The 20,599-nt window shown below is 36.3% G+C and overlaps 1 protein-coding gene across 2 annotated transcripts in view; it reads left to right on the top strand.

The window, feature by feature from the left end:
* INTS7 (integrator complex subunit 7) overlaps nucleotides 1-20,599 on the top strand; it is a 56,307-nt gene that overhangs the window by 4,479 nt on the left and 31,229 nt on the right. Inside the window, exons 2-7 of one of the 2 annotated variants that reach the window (XM_033093165.1) lie at nucleotides 918-1,047; nucleotides 1,852-1,998; nucleotides 4,154-4,291; nucleotides 8,365-8,411; nucleotides 10,371-10,570; nucleotides 11,047-11,169. In XM_033093165.1, coding sequence (XP_032949056.1) covers nucleotides 918-1,047; nucleotides 1,852-1,998; nucleotides 4,154-4,291; nucleotides 8,365-8,411; nucleotides 10,371-10,570; nucleotides 11,047-11,169 — 785 coding nt within the window. The other variant, XM_033093166.1, reaches the window with a different exon arrangement.

Genomic DNA, 20,599 nt, shown 5'->3' on the forward strand with positions numbered 1-20,599 from the left:
AACAGAAGCCTGGCCCCACCCCAGAGCTTCGGTAAGTGTGGAGTGGGACCCTAGGATGGGTATTTTTGAAAAGTTTCACAGATGTTTGTGATGCAGAACCAGGGCTGAAAACCAGTACCCTCGAAAAATGTTCTGCACATTTTAAGTGCTAACTAAGTTTAGAATAATGAGTTTTATTGCTGTGGAGTGAATTTTGAATGAATAAGCAATTTTCAGACAACCTTTGTCTACCCACATTTTTTAACTGAGTTAAGCACTGTTTACCTTCTGGCACCGTTTGGGTGAGAGAAAAAAAGCAAAATGTGGAAACAGCGATCACATCCCTCTGCCTTCATCTCTGATCTTAGAGTTGCAGTCTTATCATTGTTGATCTTAGGATCAGGGCATTCTTCCCCAGGTTGGTTGCAACTAGCAATAGAAATAAAGGGAAGAACCTCTCTTTAGACCAAGATCTGATTGTGCCGAGTGCCTTTTCTCAGAAGCTTGGCTTATCCTGGAGTCAAAATTGGCCTAGAGCAAGCAAGGTGGGTACCATCCTACTCTACATCAGAAAGTAAGCAAAAAATTTACTACTTAGTTTATTTACCCTGTTGGCCTTGTTAGAGGCACGTGGGTCTACTTTATCTTAAAGAAATAAGATTTGGCAACACTAGGGAGATCAAAACATTTCTCTGGCCATATTCAAAAATTATCTTTGGTACATTTTAAATCAGCATAATTTAAACAAATCGATGTGGTCTGTGCTTCTGTTTTTCAAGGAAGGTAAAACAGCTATTGCTCTGTGGGTGACGCCCTCTACATGGACCGCTTCCTCCTTTGCCTTTTTCATCCCAACCAAGGTTAATTCATTACAAACAGAACTGGCTGTTGTAGCCACAAATGTGTAAGCTGTTCTCCCTTTTTGATGTTTTCCACAGGTCTAAGATCCGGCAAACTTGGTGAACAATGTGAAGCAGTGGTTCGCTTTCCCAGGCTCTTCCAGAAGTATCCATTCCCTATTCTCATCAACTCTGCATTCCTGAAGTTAGCTGATGTTTTCAGAGTTGGGTAAGTCTTTCTAACGCCTCAGTGTCCTGAAGCACTTTGTTCACATCTTTGTTTTATATTGTGGTCTTTATTCTTTTTGCCTTTAAGGACTTCCACTTGATTACCATTTTGGTGGACACGCATGGCAGTGTGTAATACTTTTTGGTGGGAGGTTTAATGACGGTTTAAGCAAAACTGAAGTATATAAATTAGAGAGTACTTACTTGGATAACAGGATAAATCAAATTAAGACAACCTTAATATATTCCTGTATATTTTCAAATATCTGTGGTTTTGTACTGATTGTTTTGAGAAGTTTCTGATTTAATAGCTTGTTTTATAACTTGAGATTACATGTTACTACGAAGTGCCTGAAACATGCAAGCACTGAATAAAATATCCATTTCTTTTTTCTTCTTCCCTCTAGTCCCTCTCCTGTCATTCTCTATGCACTCATGTGCTTATCCACACACCATATCAGACTTGAAGGACAAAAGATGTTGTAAAATTAGCTTGAGAGAAGAGGAAGACCATGTGACCTCCTGGCCTCGATTATGAGCCGATGAGGTTTAGTTCCGTCCCAGGCTTTCTCCTTGTGTCACTGCCGTTTTGGTGTCTTGCAGCAGGATTGCAGCAGCATTGCAGGATTGCTAACTGCTTGTGCTTATTACCCACCTAAAAAGTATTACAGCCTTTAACTCTTAGTGACGAGACAGATAATAATAAATGCTGAAAAGCATTTGCCTGTTGCTACAGTTTAATATTGTTAGTGTCCTATTACTTTGCTAAAGTGGTCTAATTTATTTTATCTCTGGTTTTTGGTAGAAACAATTTCCTGAGGCTCTGTGTTCTTAAAGTTACTCAACAAAGTGAGAAGCATCTGGAGAAGATTCTAAATGTGGATGAATTTGTGAAGAGAATTTTCTCTGTGATTCATAGTAATGATCCCGTAGCAAGAGCCATCACACTCAGGTAATACTGCATTGCTTTGCTGATTCACCACAAGATTGTTTGAGTTGTATTTATGTAACCAAAAAGGCAATATGTTTACTTTTTTCATTTTGAGTATTTTTGTTCTTCCAAATAAGAAGACTCAGTGCAAAAATATGGTAGCCATCCCAACCTGTAAATACTTCTCAGTTATCTATGATGTTGTTTTGGTTATAAATTGTTGCCTAACTTGTGTTTGAAACATTCTGTAGGTAGGTATTCTGATCAAATAACTAGGTTCTGAATGTAGCTTAGCTCATTTTGAACTTCCTGACCTTGTTCTTACTGTTTCATGTTAGTTTTCTGTATTTGTCTTTAGTATGTACTCATTTTTTAATGCCATAATTTGTATTTGAACTCCTGAAGAATGCCAGGTATAACCACAGTAATTTCTTTAGCCTTTTCTTTTCTTTCTTGGCATTTAAAATTTTTGTTAGAATTTCAGTTTGTAAGCCTGATATTCAGCTTGAGCCATATTCTCCTTAAGCTCTGCTGTCTATGGAATCACTTGTATAATTTTGGGATTTTCGAAATGCACTTTTCTAAATTATAGGGCTCATTTCTGACTTGCCCTTCCCAGACAATGCTGTTTTTAACCACGAAGTCTAGTAGTATGTCACTTCTTCCCTAAGTTTCCATATTTTTCACATCAGAAACTGGTTCTTTCCTCTTGTTCAGAATTAAGTGCTTTTGTGATTCATAGTTTAAAGATTTTTTTTTTTAACCTGTTACTTTAGACTTATAAATTAAAACAACAAATGGAAGAAGAAGCTGGGAGATACTCATTGCATTTGGAAATGTAGTGCTATGAGTTACTTATAATATTACCAGGAATCTTTTTAGAAAGTAGTGACCAATGGGATTATGCTGTTTTGCCATTTTATGTTCCATAATAACAAACTGTCAGTCAAGGTATGTCCATATTGCCTAGTCTAATCTTGTATAAAATACAGTGGTACCTCGGTTTTCTAATGTAATCCGTTTCGGAAGACCGTTCGAGTTCTGAAACATTAAAAAACCGAGGTACCACTGTATTAGAGTAATATACATTTGATATTTATTTTGAAAACTAACTTATCTTAAGTAATTTCAAACTGTCTTTTCAAATTGAAATTCAATTACATATTTAGTCCATTTTAATACCTTGTTTATCAGAACTCTACTACTTATATCCAATCGATTATATCTCTATAGGATAATTAGGAGATGCTATGTCAAGTTAGACGGTAACTTTGGACATTGACTTAGAGAAAGGTTGTCATTATAGGAACTGTGTTTTGTTTATTGAAATGTTTTACAGCCTTGTAAAATCCATGCCTTTCTGCTGAAAAGATTTTTCAAGCTTTACTATCTATAGTTTATATTACACATAGTAGATGATGTTCCTTTTCCAAATTTATAATTTTATTATAAAACGGATTGTGTTTTTTCAAATTCTGCCTTCCTCAGCCTCACAGATTCTGATATGAGTTCCAGGGAGCATCCTCTGCATCTGTTCTTTTGACGTTGAGGATCGGTTTGAGAATCATGCTGCCAATATTTATTGATATGGGAAAAAAGAACTGGGAAATCTTTTTTTGTGGGTCTACTTAATACCAAAAATGTTAGACTCTTAATGCTTTCCTAATACGGATATTTTTATGGAACATTGGAAAATTAATTTTGATGTTTTAATAAATCAAAAGTTTCTTTTCGGGGTGGCTGGTTAGCTCAGTTGGCTAAAGTGCGGTGCTCTTAACGAGGTTGCTGGTTCGATCCCTGCATGGGCCACTGTGAGCTGCGCCCTCCACAACTAGATTGAAACAACTACTTGACTTGGAGCTGATGGGTCCTGGAGAAACACACTTTAAAAAAAAAAAAAGTTTCTTTTCTGGGTTCTGTTTGGTACCTGGAATGTACTTCAAGATTATTTTGTAAAATTTTGCTTATGTTAGATAATCCATGTTAATTTTTCTGACATATTGAAGTATGGAAAAGTGGTTAGAATTTCATCATTGCTTGTTTCATAAAGTTGATGCTTTTATTAACGAGATTCTAGAATTAAACTTAGGTTTGGTAATCCAGTCTTGTCTTGCTTCTTCTCCTGACCTTGAGTTTATTGTATTTTCATTCTTCTTGGGTTTCTCTGTTTCTGTAGGATGTTAGGAAGTTTGGCATCTATAATTCCTGAGAGGAAGAATGCTCATCATAGTATTCGTCAGAGTCTGGATTCACATGATAATGTAGAAGTTGAAGCTGCTGTTTTTGCTGCTGCAAATTTCTCTGCACAGTCAAAGTAAGCAGAAGCCTTTCAGTCACTTGACTTCCTAAGAAGAGGTTTTGAAGGAATAACTCAGCACTACATAAACACTGAGGGATACAGAAACATGTAAATAGCAAGGTGTGTTTTCCAAGGGTGTTTACATCATATTGGGGAAGCAAAACTTAAATACATAGAACAGCATAGTTAAGTACAAAATGTTGGCATTAATTATAAATGAAGTAAAAGTTTCCAGAAGGACAGGATCAGCATAAATTAGAGAAGATGGGGAAAGCTTCATTGGGGTGCAGAAGCCTTGTTTGCTGAGGAGCTTCCCCAAGCATACACAGCCCTAATGCTAAATTGCTGCTTTCTTATTGTCTTCTCAGAGTAAGCTGTTTGGCGTTAGAGCTGTGCACAGTTTGACAAAGACAGTAACTTGAGTTGAACGAATTTTAACCTATTTGGGCGGTCATGTTCTACACTATCATCTTACAGGACATTTAGGGGTCTTTTTTAGATGAAGTGTTGATCATGATTTTATTACTACTGTGTTTGACTTGCTTGTTTACCCTCTGTAAAAAAAATGTATTATCCCCTTTAGTGGGATATCAAGAGTAGCATTGTTTTCTGGAGGGCATTGTGGTGATGTGTATTTTGCCTTAAACATCCCTTTGACCTAGAAAATCCATTGAGAACTAATTCTAAGGAATCAGAATGTGTACTGATATTTATTTGCAAGGATGCTAGGTATCGTGTTACAATAAAAGAAATTAGTAGCAACCTAAATTCCAACCAGTGTTCTTAGATAAATATGATCATAGAATAGAATAGTATATCAGCTTTTAAGAAATATATTTTAGAAACATATTGGAACCAGGCTACATATAGCTTATGTGATATTACAGATTTATTAAAAACACAAAAGTATATATGGAATAGAAAAAAGACTAGAAGGATATATATCAAAACATTATCTCTGGGTGGTAAGATCACATCTAATATTTATTTTTATTTTTTATGAATTTCTCTATATCCTGCCATGAGCAAGATTGGTTTTATAATCAGATGAATAATAAATGTTATTTTTTTTAAATAAAAAATAGCATTTCCATTAAGAGCCTGTGCTAAATTTGGATAAGACTTGAAATAACCAACTTTCTTCAGCTTTTAATTCTGTGCATATTCTTTTCAGCTGCTCTTACCAAACTTTCAGAATTCTAGGATTACTCATTGGAAAAGAAGAGTAGAGAATAGAAAGCATATAATTTTTAATTTACTGCTGAAAATTGGTAGATGTGGCAGTAATTGAATAGAAGAAATATATGAGTAAATATAGTTCCTGTTTGTGCTTTTGAAAATTGGCAATTTTTTTATTATTGAGAGTCAATAATTGAGAGAGCTTTTTAAAAATTACTTTTTTGGTTAGGAGTTACATGTAGTGAATAGTTATCCTCTGATTACCATTGCCAAGGTGTCATACTTTATAATTTGTTGGATTAAATATGTGCTTCCAGTTAAAACTGGAGACCAGACAAACGAGCCCAGGGCTCGTGCTGCCTGTGCCACTCAGCCAGTAGACACAGGAGTTGGGTCATAGAATAAGCGTTTATTATCAGGGTACCAGTGGTCTGAGACGGCAGCAGGTTAACAACTCCAAAAACTGCCTTCACATTCTCAGAGCAGCCTGGGATATTTAAGGGAAAATCTGGGCAGTCCTCCAGAGGCTACCAGAGGTTTGCATGGAGCCTCCCCTCCGGCGATGTGGCTCTCCAACTGGTCACCAACTCAGGAGCAGTGATGACTGGAAAGAATGCTAGGCCATAAAGATTGTAATCAGCAAGAGGGGGCAGAGGAAGGGAACAGCGTTGTGACTAGTAAGCAAGCATACGTTTCAGGATAATTATCTAAAGCAGGGGACTGGGACAGGGGACATCCTAAGCTCAGGAACTGGGACAAGGGACATTCCAAGCTCAATCCACAGGGAGGGGTTTGATCAATTGTTAAGCTGTAGGACAGGGAGAGGTGAGGCCTCTTTTGCGGGGGTCCCAACCGGGCTCTGCTTCACAGTGACTCCAAAAATAATTTAGTTTCTAAATGAAAAATTTGTAATTTAGTGATTAGATTTTATTTATGAGAATCATTTTGGTTCAAATTTTCTCTTCTGTTATTATCAGAAGCTAATTTTGTCAGCCATGGAATTTCCGATCTGTCTTGGAAAATGATTAAGACTAAGTAACACAGAAACAGCAAGATTCTTCATTTTTAGAATTGGTCAATAAACGTTTAAATTAACAGTTTATATAGAAACACTTTTTAACATCCCAGGTTTCAGTACGATATACTTGTTATTTGTGATACTAAAAAATACCAAATTAGTGCAATAGGAAGCATGAAGGACCTATCTAAATGTATCAGAGTGTGAAATGAATGAAATAATGTGTTTTGGGGATTAGAGTTTACCTCTTCCGCCAGAGAAAGATGACCTAAGATTAGATACCTCAAGCAGTACTGATGGATTTTTGTCTTAGCATCTGTTTATTAATTTTGGATCTTAAACAAATTAGAGTAGCCAAAAGACGTTAAGAATTCAATTCTATTCTCCCCTCGTCTACTACCGTAACCACATGTAACTTGTTTTTAAAAAGGTTAAGATTTTATATTTTTAAAAAGCTAATCCTAGGTCACAAAGCAGGAAGGAGTTGCATGCAAGCCCAGATACCTTCAGGGACCAGGCAAGTGCTGTCAGTGAGAGAAGTGTCCTCTAGCGTCCTCACCCTCTGTGGTGAACTGGGTTGAGAAAATGAGTCTCTTAGTTTCTTTTTTAAGCCAACAATTCACTCATATTAAGTATGTGAGTGAATTATGTACTCATATTAAGTACACAAAAAAATACTGTGCAAATAAACTATTTTAGAATACATATTGTTAAATTCTAAAACAAAAGCAATTTTAAGTAAAATTCTACACAAATCCTTCAATATTTTATTGCAAAGCACAATAATAAAGTGTGCTTGTTTCTGCATAAGCACAAGGGAAACGTCAGGATTTCAGAATAATGCTTATTGGATGATAATGAAATCTCAGATTATAACAGATGTAGTTAAAAAGAGTAGAAGCACAGTAGAAGAACGGAGAACAAACTTAGTTAATCTCAAAGCATATTTACAAACTAAACCTACTACCTTAGAAAATTCTAGAAAACACAAGAGTACACAATCATCCATTCCATTAGCTGTGAAGAGATGATGTCATCATGTATCATTAGCCTCTGGAAAGCACTGTTCACTTGTGAGAGAATGAAATTGAAAATGGCAAGTAATATTTTAATGGCAGGAAATATTTTATTTAGACATCCATTAAACTGCAGAGGGAAGTACTTCATGTCTTATGTATCATTTATCATGGCTAAACGACCCAAGTTTAATCGTACTGTCTGTCATATTTCCTTACGTGTTATATTTTATCCCAAATATTCATGTTATTAATACTTCTGCAACATTCAGTGATATTTCTATTGCAGTAGAATCAAAAGCAGCACCTTGGAAAATACTTTACATATATGTAATGTTAAAAAAAAAAACATGGCTAACTTTAAATAGTTTGGCTTTTATGGTAAGATTCTATCCCTCTTTCCTACTATATTTCTATTACTTTTTACTCTGTTCTTCTAAAATTCAGAATATTAGAAATTTATTGCTTATGTATTCAGCTTGTGTTCTAAAAGCTTTTCCTAATTGAAAGTATATCCTTAAAACATCATAGACTGGGACAGTGACCTTGAATCTTTCAGACAGTTTCACTCAGTGATGCGAATTGCAACAGAGCATCTTTCATAAATCGGAGCACTTTTCCTTGAATGTCAAGTGAGAACAGTGCTTCTTGGTTATATGAGTAGTTTTGGTTTCAGTTGTATTTGCTGGTTGGAGTTTTGGTTTCAGTTGCATTTCTTACCCCACCGCCAGCACCTGACCTTTGAAATATTAGTTACAATTTGGAGTATATATTGGTGTTTCTTCTGTACTGATTGTGTTGTGTTTAAGTCCTTAGAAAACTTAAGCAGACTTAATGTTTTGGTTTTAAAGTTTTACTGTTCTCTGTTTCCAAAGGGATTTTGCTGTAGGAATATGTAACAAAATCAGTGAAATGATTCAAGGTATGTATGCTTTTAGTATTATGAAGTAATTTAATGGGAGTTATGTTAATAATAGCTGCTAACATTCATTAAGTACTTAACTGTGTGCCACGCACTATTTATTTATTCATTCAGATTGTATTTATTAAGCATCTTCTAAATGCCAGAACTGTTCTAGGTGCTTAGGATACAGTAGTTGAACAAAACAAAGTCCTTGCCCTCATGTAACCTACATTCTAGTGGTGGAAGGAGGAAGGGTAGCTGTAGACAAAAATATGATGTATCAGGTGCTGTGGAGAAAAAGTGAGTGAGAAGGATAGCGAGTCCCTAGAGTAGATGGCAGGGTATTATATATGCTGATCAAGGAAGGCCTCCACTGAAGTGATATTTGAATGAGAAATGCAGATATTTAGCGGAAGAACATTCTGATCGGGGAGAGCGGTGCCGTTAGGATCTCTGGGACACTCTCATCACTCTGCTAATGTCCCTCCAGTGTCTTCAGTTGCAACTAAAATCCGAATTCCTTACCATAGCCAACAAAGGCCAAGTTTTCTAATATCATCTTCCATACTGTGCTTCACATGTATTAACCCCATTTAAAAGGGAGCTGTGATTCCGCAGCATCGCACAGCTCTAGAGAATACCATGTCCTTTGTATTTTTCTAGAGGGCGTTCTTTGAATTGTGCAATTGAGCAGACTTGATAGGTAATACTATCATGTCTATTTTACAGAAAAGGAAATAAAATCACTTAGTTGAAGACCAAGATACAATGGTTGAGTTTTGTCCTGTTCCCCTTTATTCCCTTGTGTGTTTTTTTTGCCACCTTCAGAAAAGGGCTCTCCTGCAGAAAAGGGTATCATTAGAAGGAAGCTTCATTCATTCATTGAGCAGGATTTTATTGAATCCCTGCTGTATCAGGCAATATCTCAGCAGGAAACATGTCACACTTGGATTAAGGTAATCCAGTGAGAGTTTAATGAAGGAGCCATTTGCAAACATATGTGCAGGGTAAGCTAAAGGGGGTAATGTCTTGCCTTCCCTTCAGGTTGCATGGCAGGGAGGGGTTACCAAAAACCTGGAGTCATGTCAAGAGGGTCACTTTGATAAACTGGCCTTCAGTGAACATGATGTGACCCTGCAGAGAGAGAACCAGGGAATAAATACTCTGACCTCATTCTTTTCCTTCCCATCTCCGGGGGCTCTCTGCTTTGGCTAAACCCAAATAGAGGCCAAACAGCCAGGGCATTTGTTGATAAAAGCCGCCATTGAATGTTGAAATGGTATCGTATATTCACACCAACAGTTATTTTACAATGGGAAAACTAGTGATCTGCAGAGTATAAATTAGCTTTTGGCATACATAGTACGTTATGATTGACAGTTTTTTGTTGTCTGTCACCACAAAGCTATACTGTGGAAGAAAAGGTATTTCTGTTTAGCTCCGACGTTGGCCGGAAAAGATACATTGGAGTTAGTCCTCATGGAGTCCAGCTGTGTATGCCAAGCAGCAAGGCTTTGCTACATGAGGTTCAGAAAACTTCAGAACCATTCCATGCAGTCTGTTCACATCTTGAGCTTGACTTAGTGTTGAAGGAACTCATTAAAATTGTAAATATAATCAAATTATAGCCACTGAGCATGTGTGTACACGTGTGTATATGTACATATCTTTTTAGTATGCTATGAGAAGAAATAGGCAGCAAAATGACTTTGCTCTCTACTATGCCTTTTAAAGGCATTTTCTGCTATCATGTAGTTTTATAGTCCTGGAAAACTAATGTTAAGATAAATACTTTTGGAAAAAAACTATTGAACTGATTGATTAGCTCTCATGATAATTATCTTTAATGTTATCAACGTAATATTACTATACTCTTTGTTTTTAAATGGTTGTTTTGCTAATTGAGTCAGACCTTTAAAATGTGAAATGTTCCCAAGAACGACGATCAGAAACCGTACGACTTCTTTCTGCACCCAGGCCTGACCACACCAGTGGACTTGAAGCTGAAGCTGATACCCATCCTGCAGCACATGCACCATGATGCCATCCTGGCTTCCAGCGCTCGGCAGCTTTTACAGCAGCTGGTTACCTCCTATCCTTCCACCAAAATGGTGATTGTTTCTTTGCACACTTTTACTCTGCTTGCAGCTTCATCTTTGGTGGATACACCTAAGCAGGTGATTTCAGTTTTCTTTAAACTGCCTTTTCTTCACCTAACTAGCATATTAAGTATATGATAAATAATAACCCCGAAGTTTTAATAATATTAAGATTCCTTTTTCTGATAAACACCTGTGTAAGTTCTCTTTGCTTGTTTTTCCCTTCTCTATATTCACAGTAGTGACTCTTGGGACCCCTGGAGGAGATGAGGTGAAGGTTGGGGCACATGGCAGAGCATGGAGTTGGCAATAAAGAAAAGCAAGAATTGTGTGTTAGAGGCCAGGTCCTGTGCCAGAACCTTACAAGTTAAATGATACTGTCATTTTACATACAAAGAGAAAGGGGCCTAAACATGGGCACATAGATGATAAATGACAGGGCTGCGATTTGAAACAAATCCTGTCTCAAATCTAAAGTTTCACTAAACTACACAGCATCCCTAATGGTAATTCCAGTGACAATATTTTTCACAGAGTAATTTTTTTCTTTATAGATTCAGCTTCTCTTGCAGTATTTGAAGAATGACCCCAGGAAAGCAGTAAAGAGACTTGCTATTCAAGATCTGAAATTACTTGCCAACAAAACACCACACACTTGGAGTAGAGAAAACATTCAGGTATGTAGAACTTTGAACATTAATTTATATAGAAAAATAATAGCATTATAATAAATTGTTTTGCTTTACATTTTTATATCATCTTTGTCATCTTCTAGGTGTTTGAATATGAAAAATGTCTAAGAGCATTTGTTGAGATTTGTGGTAGAAGTTATTTTATAAGTAGAGTAAATGCATGACTTGAATCATTTAATGTTTAGGTTGTTTTAATGAATTAAACTTGCCTCTCAATTTCTTGTTAATTTTCCTATAAGCAGCACTAAGGCTAGTTGAAAAGCCTAGTTAAATTGTTTATTTTATTCCTGCGTCCTTTAGGCAGTCATTTTAGGGAGAACAATTTTGGTACTGCTATGATTTATTAGGGGGAAGGTGCTGGATGGGTAAGTCAGTAAAGTATATTTCTCCTCTTCACAGACAGCAAAAGACATTCTTCGGTTTTCTTTTGTAAATAAAAAAGCAGGTCTCAGTCTCTAGACTTTTAACATAATATCTATTATAGCATTGCTTAGACTAAATTAATGTCTTGTATTTACTTTTTCTCAAAATAGACCCCTATTGTTTACCCATTACTAATAACAGATGTATCATTTCCTAAAAAACGCTGTTTGAAGTGAAACGGAAGATTGTTAGAATTCTACTTTTATTTTCATGGATTTTTATTATCTCTTGGTATCCCGGTTACAGTGTAACAAAAACCTTTGAATTTCAGGTTATGAAAACTAATCTGCTATATTTGTTTGTTTGCAATATTCTAAAATGTGTCAAGATAATTATGACTTGATTGTCACAAATATCCAAAGAGATAGGGTGGTTGTTAGTATTTGCATTTAGTATATGAGGAAACTAGGGTTCAGAGAGACTTAATATGCTTCAGAGAGTTTAAGAGGGCTTAATTAAGAATTTAATTAAGAGAGCTTCTGTCCTCTAGTGCTTTTGCTACTAAACAATGCTGTCTTTCCAAGAAGATAATGTGCCCAGGCACTTTAGGGAACTTGTGCATTGAACCAAATCCAGTAAGAGCATTTCATTGTATTATACCTTCTCGTTGTGAAATAGGTCACACATACAGAAAAGTATATTAAGTGTCTATTTAATAGTTAAATAATAATTCTAAGTGAAAACCCACGTAGCCACCACCCAGCTAGAAATAAAACGTTGCGGGATCATAGAACCCTGCCCCTTTCTCTCGCATCATCTTCCTTCATCAGAACCTTAATAACCACCTAAAGGAAACCACTACTTTGCCTGTTGTGATCATTTCTTTGCTCCTCATAGTTGTACCATCTATGTGTGTCTCCCCCCAAAATACTGTTTTGTTTTTGCTTCTTTTGCTCGACATTATACTGATAGGACTCATCCATATGGTTGCATCTTTTACCCCTTTAATTGCTATGTAGTGGTCCATCATGTGGATGGACCACTGTTGATTTGTTCTTGATGGGTCATTTCCAACATGGGGCTCTTACAGACAATGCTGCTGTGAACATTCTTCTGTTTGTCTCCTGGAGCACATGTGCAAGAGTTTCTTTCGCGTGTATACCTAGATGTAATACCTAAATTACTGACTTACAGAATATGAGCATCTTTAGCTTTACCAGATGATGTCAACGGTTTTCCCAAGTGACTGAACCAATTTGCATTCCTAACAGTAGTGTCTGCGAGTGCCCGCTGATCCACATACTTGTCAACAGATAGAATGTTACACTTGTACATTTTTACCATTTACAAGTTGGGTTTTAATCTGTGATTACTAAAGAATTTGAGTATCTCTTTAATATGTTTATTGACCATTTGAATTTCCTTTTTTGTGCAGTGGCTAAAGTCCCTTGCCTGTTTTTCTGTTGAGTTGTAGTCCTTCTTTGTATATTCTGGATCCTTGCACTGTATTGGTCCTTGGCAATTCTATATAAATTATAGAAACAGCTGATCAAGCGCTACTTTTTTTAAAAAGTTGGTAATTTAATTGGGATTACATTGAATAGAAAAATCAATTTGTAAGAAATTGGTATCTTTACAATGTTAAGTCTTCCAATGCATGAACATGTTACATCTTTACATTTATTTAGGTCTCTTTAAAGTATCTTTTATCTTACTCTTTTTTGTTTGATATTAATATAGATACTTTAGCTTTCTCCTGGATGTATTTATGTGGTAGATTGCTTGTCTTTTTACTTACAACTTTTATGTGTCTTCATGTTCCAGATATGTCTTATAAACAGTGTTTAATTGGATTATTTTTAATCCAGCCTGGTAGTCTTTGTCATTTTACAATGGAGTGTTTGGTTCATTTACATTTACTATGATACATTATGTATCAGGATTTAAACCTCATCTTATTTTGTGTTTTTTATGTCTCCCTTGTTCTTTTCCCTTCTTGGACGCATTCTGGGTTGTTTTTAATACCTTACCATTTATTTTTCCTTTGAATAGTTGGGAAGGTTTTTGTTTGTTTGTTTTTTTAATTAAAGTTTATTGCGGTGACAATTGTTAGTAAAGTTTCGTAGATTTCAGGTGTACAATTCTGTATTACATCATCTATAAATCCCGTTGTGTGTTTACCACCCAGAGTCAGTTCTCCTTCCATCACCATATATTTGTTTCCCTTTACCCTCATCTCCCACTCCCCTCCCCCCTGACCCTCTGGTAACCACTAAACTGTTGTCTGTGTCTATGAGTTTTTGTTTCTCATTTGTTTGTCTTGTTCGTTAGTTGCTTTTGGTTCATATACCACAGATCAGTGAAATCATATGATTCTCTACTTTTTTGGTCTTATTTATTTCACTTAGCATTATGATCTCAAGATTCATCCAAGTTGTCACAAATGTTCCTATATCATCTTTTCTTATCGCCGAATAGTATTCCATTGTGTATATATACTACAACTTCTTTATCCATTCATCTATTGAAGGACATTTTGGTTGTTTCCATGTCTTGGCCGCCGTAAATAAAGCTGCATTGAACATTGGCGCACAGGTGTCTTTATGGATAAATGTTTTCAGATTTTTTGGGTAGATACCCCGGAGAGGGATTGCTGGGTCATGCGGTAATTCTGTTTGTAATTTTTTGAGGAACCTCCACACTGCTGGGAAGTTTATAGTCTTTTCATATTATTTTAGATGTTATCCTAGAAGTTACAACATGCATAGTTATTTTTATCAAAATCTAAAATTAATTTCGGCTACAGAGACCTTAACATACTTTAACTCCATTTACAGCCCTCTAAACTTTTATTTATTGTTGTCATGTATCTTAATTCTATCTTTTCTCGTCATACAATTTGTTATTGTTTTATAAGTTCACTGTTCATTTGGACCTTCCACTGTCTCTGCTCTTCTTGCATCTCAGGCTTCTTCTCTGGGATACTTTTCCTTCTGCCTTTGCAAAGTCTTTTTTTTTTTTTTAGATTTTATTGGGGAAGGGGAACAGGACTTTTTTTATTGGGGAACAGTGTGTACTTCAAGGACTTTTTTTTTTTTCCCCAAGTCAAGTTGTTGTCCTTTCGATCTTAGTTGTGGAGAGTGCCGTTCAGCTTCAAGTTGTTGTCCTTTCAGTCTTAGCTGTGGAGGGCGCAGCTCAGCTCCAGGTCCAGTTGCCATTGCTAGTTGCAGGGGTCGGAGCCCACCATCCCTTGTGGGACTCGAGGAGTTGAACCAGCAACCTTGTGGTTGAGAGCCCACTGGCCCATGTGGGAATCGAACCGGCAGCCTTCGGGGTTAGGAGCATGGAGCTCTGACCGCCCGAACCACCGGGCCAGCCCTGCAAAGTCTTTTAGTGAGGGTTTGTGTTGGGAAACTTTCCCAGTGTTTGCTTGTCTGAGAATGTCTTCATTTTACCCTCAATCTTGAAAGATAATTTCTCTGGGGATAGAATTCAGCAGTTTTGGGAAATTATCAGACATAGTTGTTTCAAATACTGCCAGTCTCCCTTGCCTTTCTTTCTGGATCTCCAGTTAAACATATATTAGCTCTTCTCCATTAATCCCCATGTTCATTATCTTCTTATATACCATCTCTTTATTTCTTTGTGCTGTATTCTGGATAATTTCTCCTGATACATGTTCCAAAATTATCTCTCCAGCTTATCTATAATCTTTTTAGATCTGTCTCTGCCATCAATTTCTATTGGTCCTCCATTTTACCCTTTTTCCTTGTATACTTGGTTGTTTTTTCCCTTGATCTACTCATTTTCTTTGGAGAAGTATGGGAATTCTTTAAGGCCCAGAATAAAAGTGCATCTCTCTAGAGAATATCTGCGTTTGCTTCTGTTAGGTTGAGAGGTCGTTAGTGATACATGACTAGTGAGTGTGAAGATGGAGCATACAATTTCAAATAGGGTTGTCAGGGAAGCCCTCCCTAAGAAGTAGACACTGAACAAGGACCTAAAGGAGGGAACACCAACTTCTGGGAGAGAACACCAAGAAAGATCCTGAGGTGAGAGCATGCATGAGTGTGAGGTCAGTGTGACCGTAGATGAGGATGAGATGCTATTAGCTAGATGGTTGGTTGGGAGAGCAGATCATATAGGGCGTTTGAGTCCTTTATAAGGATTTTAGCTTTTACTCTGCATGACATGGATTGCCATTGGAAATTTTTGAGCAGGCGACATTCTCTTTTTTTTTTTTCCAGTTGAAATATATTTGACATATAACATTGTGTCAATTTAAGGTATAAAACATGCTAGCTTGGTACATTTATATATTGTAATATGATTGCCATTGTAGCGATAATTAGGACCTCTCTCATATTACGTAACTATAATTTCTTTTTAGTGGTTGAAATAATTAAGTTGTGGTCCCTTAGTAAGTTGATGATTATAATACAGTATTATAATATAGTTGATTATAATACAGTTGATGTGAATACAGTCTGTATTCACTATACCATGCATTAAACTTATTTACTACTCCTTGCGAGATTGTACCCATAAATAACATCTGTCCTATCCAGATAGAGAAAGATAATTACTGTGTGATAACACTTACATGTGGACTCTGAAAAGGCCAAACTCATAAAAAAACAGAGTAAAATGGTGGTTACCAGGGGACAGGTGGTGGGGGGCAGTGATCCGACTTGAGTTCTAAAAGACTCTGACTTAGCTTATATTGAGACTAGATTCTAGGAACGTGAGGGCAGAAGCAGGATGACCATGTAGGAGGTAATTGTAAATGATCCAGTTAGAAAATACTGTTTACAGGGATGCAGTGCGGGGTGGCAGTGAGAAGTAATACTAGATATATTTTAAAGGCAAAGCTGATGGATTTACTAGCAGATTATATGTAGATTATAAGAGAGAAAAAGGATGACTAAGGTTTTTGGCTTCAGTAAATTTACTTCAAAGGGTTAGACTCTGGGAGGCTTATTTCTTGAAGGGAAGATCAGGAAGGAGTTTAGTTCTGAGAATATATTCAAGTTTATGTATCAGACATCCAAATGGAGACGTCAAGGATATCTGACTCTGGAGTTTAAAGTCTGGATATCTGAGATCTGGCTGAAGTTATAAATATGGGAGCCATCAGGAGCCATCAGTTTATCAGAAGTATTATCAGAAGGCCGGTAGGGAAAAATTGATTCATTTGAAATACGGGATTGGAGGAGAGCTCTTTGGATAAGCTGGATGATCAGAAAGACCAGCAAGTGTGGGGGGTTCTAGAGCAAATTAAACCTAACCATTGCTGGAGGCAAAAGTGACAAAACTGAAATCATCCTACTTTGAGCACATCATGAGAAGGCAGGTTCTTTGGAAAAGACAGTAATGCTGGGAAAATAGAAGGCAGCAGGAAAGGAGGAAGACCAAATGGATTGACTATAAAAGAATCCATAGGCTCGAGTCTCCAGGGCTGAGCAGGGCTGTGAGGACAGGACACTGTGGATGTCACTCATAGGGTTGACAGGAGGTGGATCCAACTCAGTGGCACATAACACACAGACACATCAGTTTGATGGTATTTAAAGCCGTGAGACTGGGTGAATCGCCTAGGGAGAGAGTATACGTAGAAGACATTTAGGGAATAATGAAATGAGAAAGACCCAGCAAAGGAGCCTGAAAATAAACAACCAGTGAGGAGGAGATAAGCTAGGATAGTAGTTTTATAGGAAGAAGGCTCTGATTAACCATGTGAGATACTACAACTGTATTCTCCAAGGTGAGGACTGATAATTCACTTTTGCATTTAACAGTATGAAGTCACTGATGAACTTCATGAGAGCAATGTACTGATGTATTGTGGGTAAAAGATTGATTAGAATGGATTCTAGAGAAAAACAGGAGAGATACTAGAAACTAAATATCGACAGTGTTCTTAAAGGAATTCTCTAAAGGGAGCAGAGAACTGAGATGGTACTGCTAAATGGTATGTCATTGGTGTGCTGTTTGTTTTTTTCATGGGAGGAGTACGGCACTTTCTATATTGATGGGAATGACCTGGTGGAGGGGGGAAGTTGAGAGCAGTGTCCTTGAGTAGGTGAGATTGGAGGGGATCCAGTGTACAGGTTCTGTCTAGTTCACATAGGGACAGGAAGGAAGACACTAGTATGTGGGCACTAATGTAGGTAGGTGGGTAAATGTACTGTAAGAGCTTGTAGAAACTCTCTTGTGATTGTTTTTATTATTTTAGTTAATTAGGAAACATGGTCATAAGGTGTGGGTGAGAATGGAGGATGCAAGGCCAGGAGTTCGAAGAAACAGAAATGCCGATAAACGAGGGAAATAGAGAATTGCCAGAGAGTTGAGTGGAGCCATGTGTGCATGCGTGCGCAAGCCCACACACATATATACATGTATACGTATATATGTATGTACAGAGGGTGCCAAAAAATACACATTTTAGGAAAGAAAAAACTATTAAAATTCTAATACTCAGTATATATCGATAATAAAAGATGAATAGAAGTCACGTTTGACTTCTGCAATTACAGGAGGTGCTCAAAATGGTTACCATCAGCATAATTTTAATACAGGTTTTTCCTTTCTTAAAACGTGTATACATTTTTTTGGCACCCTCTAGATATATATAATTTTTTAAAGAGTAGCTCTAACAACTATATTAAAGGTAGGATTGTCCTACAGTTTTCCTTTTTGTGTGCTTCGACAGATTGTAGGGTTATGTAGGCTTTATGCTGTCTTACTAAAATGAATTGTGATCTTTCTCATTCTATGCCCAGAAATGGTTAAGAACTATGACATAGAAATTTTCTATCTCCAGAAGGTATAGCTTAAAAAGTGCCATAAATCCATCTGAACCTGGAGCTTTTTTCAGCGGTAGTGTTTTGAGAACATTTCCAGTTACTTACATGGTTAAATGCCCTATCAAAAGTTGCTTACTTAATTATTAAGTAAACATTGGTTATTTTTAATTGAAAATACGTATTTTTTAATATTTGTCTTGCCCACAAAGAATGTTTTCCCACTATGCCTGAAACCTAAGCATATTGATTTTTATTAAGTGGATGTGATCGATAATCATTTTTTTAAAACCTAGATATATTTTTGAAAATAATTGAAATAGAGCAGGGGAAAGTGGTTCTAATGATTTAACCTTTACAAGGTAATAGTTTATTGATTTCAAATTTGAATTTTACTCTCAATTACCAAGACTAATTATTATTCTTTAAGCCTTCTTCCCTCCCTCCTTTCTTTCTTCCTTCTTTCCTTCCTTCTTTCCTCTCAGCCAATCTTGTCACTGCTGATTGATTTTTAGTTTTGGTATTTAAAATACAAATTATGTCCATTCTATTGCTACTTTTACTGGTGTGTTGGTAGGTATTATAATTTCCACATGGAATCAGATACTACAGGTTGAAGGAAATGCTTCCATTCTGAATGTTTTAAAAACCTGAAGGAAGGAAGAAAGTGCCCAAGTACAGTGTATTATTACTAAGCCTAGTCAAAAGCAGAATTAATTTCTTGGGAACGAAAATATTTTTTCATGTGTCTATATTTTTCTTTGAACTTTTTTTATATCTTGCTAAGGTAAATATCCATTTTAGCTGGTGTTAATCTGTATTAATAGTTTACACTATTCTGATGTTACAGTGTTATTAGAAGAGGATGCTTGATTTTTGCAACTTCTCTGTTACAAAGCAAAAGACTGTTCTAGATAGTCTCAAAGACATAATTTTATTTTTGGCATTCTCTCTCCTGAGAGTTTTGATTTGTACTTTACTTGATATTAGGAGGGATGGCAAATTAAGCCTGAGACTTAGCCTTTTTTTATAATTTTTTTTTTTTTGCCTTTTTTGTTGTTGTTGTTGCAGCTAGTACAATGGAGACAGAAAATTTAGATGTGTTATGTCTTTGACAAAGTACTTTTAAACATAGCATTTTTCTTTACTTTAAAGATTATAAACTTTGTGCTATACTTTTCTGGAGCACATCTCTGGTGGCCATTCTCATTCTAGAGTAGAGAAGAAACCCCTGTTTAGGAACTGACCCAGAAAACAGCAATTCAGGACAGAGCCTCATTTGAACATAGGGAGAGAAATTCAGACCAAATAGTGAGGAAGACTAGTGGTGGTGAATGAGAAAGCGGGCTCCATTTGAAGAGTTAGATTTTTCCTTTTTGTCAATACAAAAACTAATCCTGGTAAGAACAATTTTGTAATGGGTAATGTCCTAGAAACAGAAACATGAACCAGATTTTATCATTGAAATACGATGTACCATCTCTGGGGAACTTTGTGATATGCTCCGTTAAGCTTACCAATTTGAATTAATGAAACTTTCAATCAGTACGCATTTACTAGAGCATTTTAGGTACCCAGTATTGTTCTAGATGACAGAAATTAGATGATAACATTTTAAATAATTTTATCATAAGATTTTCTAAACATTTTGTTCAGTTTTTCAAATGGTTACATTCCTGTTCTTTAAGATTACTGATATCATTGTTACCTTATATAAAATGCCTCACTTGCCTTCTTGATTATCCGAAAAGGTTAAATGTCTGTTATACACAGAGCACTCTATAAGACATAATTTTATATAAATTATATAAATATAGGCCCTCGTCTTTAACCTCTGGGGCTCTTTGGTTGAGGAAGATACCTACCTAACCACAAGCTAATTAACAGTACAAGGCAGGACAGTTTAGGCAATAAAAAGTGGATAAAAGGAAATGGTCTAAGTACTTGAATAAATAATAAAAACTAAGTATTACCTAATAACAGTCACTTTTTAAAACATACTTTCTTTTGAACTTCAAAAAGAGTATCTACAGGGGGTGCCAAAAAAATGTACGCAAGTGGACACTTTGGTCAGTGTTGCTCAAGCAGTAGTTCGCCGTAATCATAAGTGTCTGGATGCTGATGGTAACCACTTTGAGCACCTCTTGGTAATTGCAGAAGTCAAACATGATTTGTGTTTATCTTTTGTTACCGGGATATATTGAGTATTACAATTTTAATAGTTTTTTCCTTTCTTAAATTGCGTATAC

The sequence above is a fragment of the Rhinolophus ferrumequinum genome, chromosome 22 (assembly GCF_004115265.2).
Source record: "Rhinolophus ferrumequinum isolate MPI-CBG mRhiFer1 chromosome 22, mRhiFer1_v1.p, whole genome shotgun sequence".
NCBI classification, from domain to species: Eukaryota; Metazoa; Chordata; class Mammalia; order Chiroptera; family Rhinolophidae; genus Rhinolophus; species Rhinolophus ferrumequinum.